The sequence below is a fragment of the Curcuma longa genome, unplaced genomic scaffold (genome assembly GCF_044706935.1).
Source record: "Curcuma longa cultivar G26 ecotype Majalengka, Jawa Barat unplaced genomic scaffold, ITB_CL_G26_1.1 contig_8057, whole genome shotgun sequence".
In the NCBI taxonomy this organism is placed as follows: Eukaryota; Viridiplantae; Streptophyta; class Magnoliopsida; order Zingiberales; family Zingiberaceae; genus Curcuma; species Curcuma longa.
The window spans coordinates 1-10,953 of NW_027435101.1; the positions used below are offsets into that span (position 1 = coordinate 1).

Sequence of the window (10,953 nt, forward strand, 5' to 3'; positions counted from 1 at the left end):
TTTTTGCTTCCGCTAATCTCTGTGTAGAGAAAGATCAAGAAAAATCGAGAAACGCTATTCACCCCCCCCTCTAGAGAACCAACCGATCCTAACAAAAGAGAGGTCTCCCGGGAATGGGAGCTTCCTCTAATTCATTCTGTTTAGGAGGAAAACTTGTCCGAGAAAGGATATCCTAGTCAGGAAACATAGAGCCTGTATCGTGGTTCGAAGGAAGACTTTCATCCGAGAAAAGGAGCTAAGGTTAAGGTTGTCTCAGGAGTTAAAGAATACCTAACTTGAAGTTATCCGGGAATAGATCCTATGAATAAGAGTTTGCCCGAGAAATAGGTTGTCCTGGAAGGGATCAATGAGGCCGAGAGATGGTAATAAAGGCCGGGAAAAAGGTATCGGAAAAGGGGTAAAATCTGGTTTAGAGCTTTAGCCGAAAGCAAGGTTGAGAGCCCTTGCTGATCAACCAGGTGGTCGATCAGCTGAGGCTGATCGACCAGCTGGTCGATCAGCTTGCCCTGATCGACTAGCGGTCGATCAGATAGGGCGTATCGACCAGCTGGTCGATCAGCCTTAAGTGATTAACCAGCTGGTCGATCACCCAAACCCGTCTACACCTGGTTACTCCAGAGCTACTTTCTGAGTGAATTCTGAAGGTCTGAAAAGTCGGTCTTGGTCGGGAATTTGGTACTTACGAGAGATCGGAGAGAGCTTGGGTAGCTCTTCTCCGAGTCGGTCCAGGAGGAGTCTCGGTGACTCAGGACCATGGAGCTTGGTGATCGTGAGAGAATGGAGGAAGCTTTTGTAGCTTGTCTCCAAGATGGTCCAGGAGGAGCCTTGGTGGCTCAGGACCGGATTGACCTGGAGCTTGGTGCTAATGGCCGGGACAGGTCCGAGAGAGCTTTGGTAGCTCGGCTCGGGACAGAGAGCTTTGGTAGCTCGACTTCAGGGAGCCTAGGTGGCTCAGAACCTGATTAGGCCGAGAGCTTAGTGCTGGTGGCCGGGACAGGTCCGAGAGAGCTTTGGTAGCTCGGCTCGGGACCGAGAGCTTTGGTAGCTCGACTTCAGGGAGCCTAGGTGGCTCAGAACCTGATTAGGCCGAGAGCTTAGTGCTGGTGGCCGGGACAGGTCCGAGAGAGCTTTGGTAGCTCGGCTCGGGACCGAGAGCTTTGGTAGCTCGACTTCAGGGAGCCTAGGTGGCTCAGAACCTGATTAGGCCGGGAGCTTGGTGCGAATGGCCGGGATAGTCCGGGAGAGCTTTGGTAGCTCGGCTCGAGACCGTGAGCTTTGGTAGCTCGATCATCAGGGAGTCTTTGTGACTCAGAACCTGATAAGTCCGAGAATGCTCTGGTAGCTAAGCTCAGACATGACTGTTACATTGCTTTCTTTCATTCTGTCCTGATATTGGAATGTTCTAATGCTAATTTTGAGTGTGCAAGTATTCAGGATAAGTGTGGGAGAAATATTTCAAATGAACAGTGGAAGTTCCAAGGCAATCTTCGAACAGTCTTTTCTGCAAAAAGGATTACAGGTAGACGGCACACGCAAGCTGGTAGCAGTACCTGCGGTTGGCGAGGAAGGGTGGCTGCAGCTTTTGGCAAAAGTCCGTTGGGCACTGTAATCAAGGATGAAGGTCTATAAAGATGTTGAAGAGGCACTGAGGAACAAAACGCTGGAACGTTCATTCTTTGAAGTACTATTCTGAAATCTTGAGATCAATCTGCTAGTCGAAGCTAGAGGAAGAAGAAGTGCAACGTCCTGGTTTTGGAGAGACAGGCTTGAGTTGCAAGCGATCTTTGTTGTTCTTCTCATTCTTAGTCTTTGACGCACTTTTTAGTTCTCCTTTGTCTTATGCTATATTTCATATCTGTTTAAGACAAACTGTGGAGAGGTTCCTCCACCGAGAAGGAGAAAGTTTCTAGCCGGTGTTACCGGGGTTTGATCTACCGAAAGATCAAGAAGTCGTCCACCTTACGGACACATCGAGGAGTAGGAGCAAGTTATCTTCGAACCTCGTAAATCCTTGTCTTAGCTAGCTGATCTTCATTTGCCTATGATCAAGTCATTATTTCTGCTGCGTAATTGAAGATTAAGCAAGAAAAGCAAAACGAGTGGACGGCTATTCACACCCCCCTCTCTAGCCGTGTTCAAAAGATCCAACATCGTCTTCATATGACGAACTCATTGTTTTGCCTTTGTTTGGTCTAACCGGATTTCTCTCATTCTGATAATCCAATTCTTAAACTCGTTTTAAGTCCTTCTAAGAAACCTATAGTACGTGTGACACAATAGATTTCCGGTTATGTTGGTCGTCCGTAATTAATCCTTAATTTTGAATCGATCATGAGTAGAACTTAGTAGTATATCATGATCCTCAATTGATCAAAAAATTATCAACTGATTCTAGAACCATTTCTAAACTCTTCAGCGGCTATAATGAGACGTGTCTCGTTTCTTTCACCATCTTATACCCGCTTGGTTCAGGGCATGGTATGTGTGTGTCAGTCCTCGCTAGGCTAACTACGTCACACCTAGCCCAAACTTACTTTCTTGTTCTGTGGATTCGAGTTACTCGTACGTGTATCCAAGAGTATCATACTCTTGACATGTGATGTTTTAGCCAAAGACTTTCAATAATAATCCAAACAAGCGGTCACAGGGTATACGTCTCTTTTACAAAGAGCGGTGAACCCTCTGTGGGCTATTCAAATACCTTCGGACGCTTTGACTTATACTCAATCATCTCGGGTACACACCTCCTCAGATATGTTTGCTTAAGATGTCAAAGCATAGGCTTCCATGACCAAGATGACTTGAATACCGCAAGTTCAAGAAAACTCACACTTACGCTGCACTAAGATCTTCATTAACATACGAATATAGAACCATATGAAGTCTCACGGCAGGTCATTCCAATGACTAGTTACCTTTAACTAACATCCACATTTAACTCTCAACATCCAATATCTCCAGCTAGTGAGAACAACTTCTTGGTAAACCAAGGAGTATAAAAGTGTTAATCTCAACAGAATTGATGACGTCCGTATTCATCAATTCATTGACTAGAGATAGTTTCAATACTTTCATAATTACACATGTAGAGAAACTCACAAGTTGTGATCCAATCATAAATTCTCTCAAGCTATGAATTATATTGTGGACATTCAGTGAACAAGTTTAAGATCCAATCAAATATATAAAATATACACTTAAATAGTGAATTTATATTTATTTAATAAATAATGCAACCGTAAGATGATTGTCTTAGGACACCTCTCAAATATAACAGGCTATGCCTCGAATGCGAGCACTAGAGTTTTCTCTTTTTCAGACACCTTTCAGCGGTGGAGAAACCTCTCACAAGCATAAAACAAAATATAAATCAATAAATATGAATAAACACAAGCAAACAATTTACTAATCCTTGATTGCCTCATGAAATCTTAAATGCAAAAGTTTCATCCTGGATCGCACGAGCAGTATCAACTTTCAAAGCACATAATATATGAGAGATGAGATGATGTGATTTTATGATCTGAACCTCAAACCTCTGCCCTCTTTTTATAGCACTTTGTCCAGCTGATGATGTGGCACCTATGTGATTGTTTAGTAGCCTTTTGGGCGGTTGGATCGTTGCTAACTCAGCTGCCAATTTGATCCTCGCGAATTTTAGATTTGTTGACTTTGCTTCTGGTCACCTAGACCCACTCTAGTTGCTTAGAGCTTGGTCAACTTTGATCCATTAACTGCCTCGCTCAGATTTTGATTTGATCTCGTTTTGACCTTCCGGTTGCCCAGACATATTTCAATCGCCTGGAGCTAGTCTACTTGACATATTGGGCTCACTTGCTTGGAGTTCACTCCTCCAAGATTTCCAACAACCTAGGATTCACTCCCCTAAATTTTTTTCTTTGCTAGGCATCTGATCACCCTTGACTTGTTTAGACATGTCCCTTGCCTATGTTACCCTTAACCTGTTAAGACTTTTCATTTGCCTAAGTCAACCTTTACTTATTAGGACTTCTCACTCTTGCCTAAACCAACCTGTCAGAACTTCTACCCAATTGCTAAGCATCTGATCACCCTTGACCTCTTTTGACTCTTATCAACTTACTTCCAAGCATTTGATCAACCTTAACCTATTTAGATCAACCCTTGGAAATCGATTGTACTAATATCTCCCTACTAAACATATCTACTTAGTCAACCTTAATTAGACTCAAACATATTATCAAACATCAAAACTCTAAAGGTCGCTTGCACCAACAATAAGGAGCTCTAAGCATGGAGCCTTTGGCATGACAGTAATCTTTATGAGAACAATGTTAAGTGTATTTGTACATTAGATTAAAGAGTTACGCTTAAAAGTGATTTGAGTTAGTGGATTAGTCAACTGAAAAGGGGTTTTCAAATAGCTTGTATGTCAATAGACAAGAGAGTCAACTCATAGTTGAACAAAAACATATAAAAAAATTATTTGAAAGATAATCGATTGATAAGTCGACTGATCATCAATAGTAAGAATCCAAAAAATCATTAAAGCTAAAATAGATCAGAACATGATGGTTAAGATACCCACACCTAAGAGCTAAAAAGTCAATTGATGGTTAGAATTAGTCGATTGATGTGACTGTTATTTAATTAATTCAAGTAACTAGTTAAACTGATTACAAAAAAGAAAGGCTAATTTTAAGACATACTTCAAAATGAAGTTTGTGGACATGTATAAGAGCCTATGGAGGCCTAGGAGGACGATGGGGAGAACTAGTAGACTCAAATTGTTTTGCCCGAGTACTCAAAACTTGTCTTCTCCCTATATGTTTTCTTGTTTGTATTTTCTTGTGATCAATTCCACTCTCGTAAGAGGTTTCTCCACCTTCAATTATTAGTTGAGAAGGAGGAAATTAGCGGTGCATTCGAGAGGCGATCCACTTGAAGAATCATATTAGTGGTGCATTCGAGGGGTGATCCACTTGAAGGATCATATTAGTGGTGCATTCGAGAGGCGATCCACTTGAAGAATCATATTAGTGGTGCATTCAAGGGGTGATCCACTTGAAGGATCATATTAGTGGTGCATTTAATGGCTGATCCACTCAAAGGATCATAAGTCGTGGACTAAGAGCTAAGGGTTCCTAAACTACATTGAACACTTGCATCTTAAAGCTTTGGTTTGCCTTTCTTGTTCTTGTTCAATACTTTACATATTTTCACTACATAGCTAATTTTGTAGAAATGAGAACAAGCATAGAGAAGTCTATTCACTCCTCTCTCCTAGCCTCTCTAATAATCCAACACTCCTCTTTTGGGGTTGTCATATAATATTTCTCATATTAGTTCTTTAGTCCATGGAATACAATAAGCTCCCTAAGCTTCCACCTCGCGTCTAACCTTTAGCCCACCTCCTTCAGTAGGCTTATACCATTATAAACCTACAAGAGTCCTAAACTCAGCTAAGTCACAAACTACAACTTAGGACCAATAAATTGTTGAAGACTTTAAATCAAACAGTTATTGGTGCAATCAATCCAGAATCAGATTACACTACAAGAAAATCGGTCTTTAACAACACTCAAAAGACATCGGTTTTATGTCAAAACCGATGTCTTTTACTTTTTAACAACGGTTTTAACAAAAACCGATGTCTTTGAGACATCGGTTAGAGCCTACGACAACGATTTTTGAAGGCTACAACAACGGTTTTAAAAACCGATGTCTATGTGCGCTTTCAACAACGGTTTTTGAAGACTACGACAACGGTTTAAAAACCGTTGTCTATTTGCGCTTTCAACAACGGTTTTGGAAGCTATAACAACATTTTAAAACCGATGTCTATTTGCGCTTTCAACAACGGTTTTGGAAGCTATAACAACAATTTAAAACCGTTGTATATTTTCGTTGTCTTTGAGAGGTTGATTGGAGACTACGACAACAGTTTTTGGAGGATACAACAACGGTTTTAAAACCGTTGTCTATGTGCGCTTTTAACAACGGTTTTTGAAGACTACGACAACGGTTTGAAAACCGTTGTCGATTTGTGATTTCAACAACGGTTTTTGAAGTTATAACAACAATTTAAAACCGGTGTCTATTTGCGCTTTCAACAACGGTTTTTAAAGCTATAATAACAATTTAAAACCGTTGTATATTTAGATTTTATCTTTCCCTCTCTCCCTTTCTTCCTATTACCTGCGCTTCCAACACTTCACCCGGCCGCGACTTAACCCCTTGTAAACCCTAGACGCGTCTTCAACCACACCGCCGCCGCCGCGTCTTCAAGGAGACCGCCACCTACGCGTTCCCCCTCAACTCCACAGAAGACCTTCGTCTCCACTTCCTCCCCTTCTCAATCGACAGACACCGCCGCTTCGCTTCCTCCGGACCATCGTCTCCACACCGCAACCATCGGCTCCACTTCCTCCGCAAGCAACCTTCGGCTCCACTTCTACACCTTCGGCTCCACTTCCTCCCCTTCTCAATCGACGGTCGGGACATCTCCGCCGCTTCGCTTCCTCCGGACCATCGTCTCCACTTCCTCCGCAACCTTCGGCTCCACTTCAATCGACGGTCGGGCCTTGCTATTTAAAGACACCTTAAAGTAGAGGTACTTTGTTGATTCTGTGTCTTACTTTCCTGCAATACTGCAAAATCACCACCAGAGCTGTTAAGAAGTTTGCTCTCTTCCTCATCATACTTGATAGATTTCCCTTTCAAACATTTTTCTTGTTTGTCATCTTGTTTTAACAATGTGAACTCGAATTCAGAAGGCATTGCAATAGTAGAAGATGAGTGTACTTTAGCTTTACTAAAATCTTCTAATGAATCATTTGCTGATTCAAAGGATTCATTCTCTGTTAGCTCAGATCTTTTGTCTCTCCCAACATCCAAACCTGTGCTTCCCACCCTCAAGTTAGCAGTCATACAATAGGTAGGAATTCCACCAACTACATGATCCAAAGAGGTAGAACCATCAGAAGATAGATTCTCTTTGTTAGATAAAACATGAGGTGCTCATAGAAGTTACACAGAAATCTGCTTATTGTCATATTCACTTTTCTTAATGATTCATGAATGACTAATAGTTCATTGATTGGTATAATGATGAATTGCAAATTTTGTTTGTTATACTAAGTTAATTGTTGATTCTGGCAATATGAAATAGTATGTAATATGGCTGATTTTTGTTAATAACGTGATATTTTTGATTCATCAGTACAACAAAATGGACAAAGCATGGATGTCAAAGGATAGATTATCACATGAATTTGGACTTGGATTGGAATCTTTTTTGCAATTTGCGCTGCAACATGCTGCTAATCCTACTAGTATACCTTGTCCTTGTACAAAATGTGGAAATCTATGGAACAATAATATTAACAGCATAAGGGCACATGTGTACTGCAATGGTATAGACTTAACATACAAAAAATGGATATGGCATGGGGAAGAATCTATATTAGGGGATTTAAAGAAAGAGAAAGATGCATATGGAGAATGTGAAAACTATTTTGCTGCTGATGAACCTGTAGATATGGTACACGCTGCATATGAAAGTTCGCAGAATCCAGATCAATTTATAAAATTACTTGAAGATGCTGAAAAACCTCTGTATCCTGGGTGTACAAAATTTACAAAGTTATCTGCAATTGTGCAGTTATATAACTTGAAGGCGAAATACAGCTGGAGTGATAATAGTTTTACTGACCTACTTATCTTGTTTGGAGAAATGCTTCCTGCTAGCAATGAATTGCCTTTATCTTTATATGATGCAAAGAAAAGCTTATGTGCAATGGGGATGACTTATAAGAAAATACATGCTTGCCCTAATGATTGTGTCCTATACTGGAAGGAGTATGAGGATTTTACCCATTGTCCTACTTGTGGGATGTCAAGGTGGAAGTTGGCCAAGAATTCAAGGATAATTGAAGGAGTCCCTGCAAAGATTTTATGGTACTTTCCTCCTATTCCTAGATTTCAAAGAATGTTTCGGAGTAAGGAAATATCTAAGGAGTTAACTTGGCATGCTGATAAAAGAGTATGTGATGCCTATATGCGACATCCAGCTGATGCACCTTGTTGGAGACTTGTGGATCATAATTGGCCAGATTTTGCTTCTGAGAAGAGAAATCTAAGATTGGCCATAGCAGCTGATGGGATTAATCCGCATAGTTTGATGACTTCTACATATAGTTGTTGGCCAGTTATAATGATTACCTACAATCTTCCGCCATGGTTGTGTTTAAAGAGAAAATATATGATGCTGACGTTGTTGATTTCTGGTCCTAAACAGCCGGGAAATGACATTGATGTGTACTTGGCGCCTTTGATTGATGATTTAAAAGAATTATGGGAAGTTGGTGTTGAAGCATATGATGCACACCGAGAAGAAAGATTCTTGCTTAGAGCTGTCCTATTATGGACAATTAATGATTTCCCAGCATATGGAAACATGTCAGGATGTACTGTCAAAGGATATCAAGCATGCCCTATTTGTGCTGACAAAACTTGTGCAAAAAGGTTGAAGCACAGTAAAAAAATGTCATATATAGGCCATAGACGATTTCTTTGTAGAGATCATCCTTATCGAAGGCAGAAGAAGGCATTTGATGGGACACAAGACTTTACAACAGCCCCAAAACCACTAAGCGGCGATGAGGTTTTAAAAAAAGTTGAAGGAATTACATGCCGATGGGGAAAAATGAGGGGAAATCTTCAATCAAAGAATAACGATAGTAAATCCTGTTGGAAAAAAAAATCGATATTCTTTGAACTTGAGTATTGGAAAGATCTGCATGTTCGGCATGTTCTTGATGTGATGCACATAGAGAAAAACGTGTGCGAAAGTCTGATTGGTACATTACTTGACATACAAGGAAAAACAAAGGATGGAATTGCAGCAAGAAATGACCTAGTGGAGATGAGAATTAGGGGAGACTTAGCACCACAAAAAGGAGAGAAGAGGACATTTTTGCCCCCAGCATGTTATACATTAAGCAAGGCTGAGAAAAGAAAACTTTGTAATTCATTGTTTGGAATTAAGGTTCCCACGGGTTACTCCTCCAACATCAAAAATCTTGTCTCAATGAAGGACCTAAAACTTGTTGGTCTTAAATCACATGACTGCCACACCTTAATGCAACAGTTGCTTCCAGTTGTCATCCGTGGTATTCTGCCCAAGCATGTCAGAAATGCTATCACAAGGTTTTGTTTCTTCTTTAATGTGTTATGTAACAAAGTGATAGATGCCTCGAAGTTGGATAATGTACAAACAGAAATTGTGACAACGTTGTGTCTGCTTGAAAAGTATTTTCCACCTTCATTTTTTGATATAATGGTTCACTTAACAGTTCATCTCGTACGTGAGGTCAAGTTGTGTGGACCAGTTTGGTATAGATGGATGTTTCCATTTGAAAGATACATGAGAACATTAAAAGGTTATGTGCGGAACAGAAATCGACCAGAAGGATGCATGGCTGAATGTTATATTGCTGAAGAAGCTGTAGAGTTTTGCTCAGAATTTCTGTCTAATATGAACACGATAGGGATTCCATCAAAGCATCGTGAAACAATGCTCACTAAGTCCTTGTCATGTGCCAATGTACATATCTGTTGTCACGAGGAGTGGGAACAAGCACATCGTTATGTATTGGAAAATGACACTGAGGTTGATCCTTACATTCGGTAAGCCCTCTAGCTAGTTCAGTAATAATCTCAAGAAATTATGAACAAAAATATCTTATTAATTCCTTTATACTTTTTTCATTAGGGAACATATGACACACCTGAAGCAAAAATATCCTATGAAAGGTGCAAAGTGGTTACAAGATAAGCACCACCGAAGTTTTATTTCATGGTTCCATGAACATGTAAGTACCTTAAATATTTACATATTTATTATTGAACATGAACTTTAATCATTTTACCCTCTTATGATGGATTATAGGTTACAAATACAACATCCTCTTCCTCGAATCAATTATCAGAAAAAGTTAAGTTGTTGGCGCATGGACCTAGCAAGCAAGTGCTAAAATACTCTAGTTATATGATTGATGGGGTCACTTATCACACGAAAGAACGTGATAATGCACGAGTTGTCCAAAACTCGAGTGTAAGCTTGTGTGCACAGACAATGCAAGTTGCAAGTGCAAAGGATAAAAATCCAACTACAACAGACATGATGTATTATGGTGTGATACAAGAAATATGGGAGCTCATTTATCATGATATTCGAGTTCCAATGTTTAAGTGTGATTGGGTAGAGAATAACACTGGTATTAGAGTAGATGATAATGGTTTCACCTTGGTAAATCTCAAGAGAATGGGATTCAAATCCGACCCATTTATCTTGGGCACTCAAGCGAAGCAAGTATTTTATGTAGAAGACCCTCAAGATCCCACATGGTCTGTTGTACTTTCAACTCCAAATAGAGAGTATTTTGAATACATCACTGATGATAACTTGGGAGATCCTTCAATCCACTACCAATGCTTCACAAAAGGGATGCCATCAATGGATATTGATGAAACTGATGACAATGAACCACCCTGTATTCGTGCAGACTGTGATGGGATTTGGGTTGACAATGGGAATTCTTAGTTTGGTAAGTTTATTTATGGTTTATATATGTGATTATTTACTTGATCAATTTTCTGATCAATTTTCCTATTAATTTTCTGATCTTAAAATATTTAATATATGCTCTGTACTTGTGCTAACTATTTCTCCATATGCTTGATGTTTGTGCTAACTATTTCAAATTCCTACTATTGTGAACAGGCTATTGGACACTATGGACACTAGAAAAAAGGTCAAATCAACTCATGATCATAGTGTTGAGATAGATGAACAAGATAAAGGGAAAGGTAAAATGGCGTCTGGTGCTGAGGATAGCCAAGAGGTCGGATCAAAAGGGCTGACCCAAACAAGATCAAAGAGAGGTCGAACTCAAATGAATAAGCTTGCTG

At 40.0% G+C, this 10,953-nt stretch overlaps 2 protein-coding genes across 2 annotated transcripts; both read left to right on the forward strand.

Annotated features, from left to right (window-relative positions):
• The first annotated feature begins 753 nt into the window (after nt 1-753).
• Nucleotides 754-8,633, forward strand: LOC141819515 (uncharacterized). The gene is made up of 4 exons (XM_074706795.1): nt 754-878; nt 1,435-1,591; nt 7,202-8,516; nt 8,560-8,633. The coding sequence occupies exons 1-4, from the start codon at nt 754-756 to the stop codon at nt 8,631-8,633; spliced, it is 1,671 nt and encodes a 556-aa protein (XP_074562896.1).
• A 437-nt stretch (nt 8,634-9,070) lies between these two features.
• Nucleotides 9,071-10,585, forward strand: LOC141819516 (uncharacterized). Its single transcript, XM_074706796.1, has 3 exons — nt 9,071-9,669; nt 9,755-9,854; nt 9,932-10,585. The coding sequence occupies exons 1-3, from the start codon at nt 9,071-9,073 to the stop codon at nt 10,583-10,585; spliced, it is 1,353 nt and encodes a 450-aa protein (XP_074562897.1).
• Nucleotides 10,586-10,953: the final 368 nt, after the last annotated feature.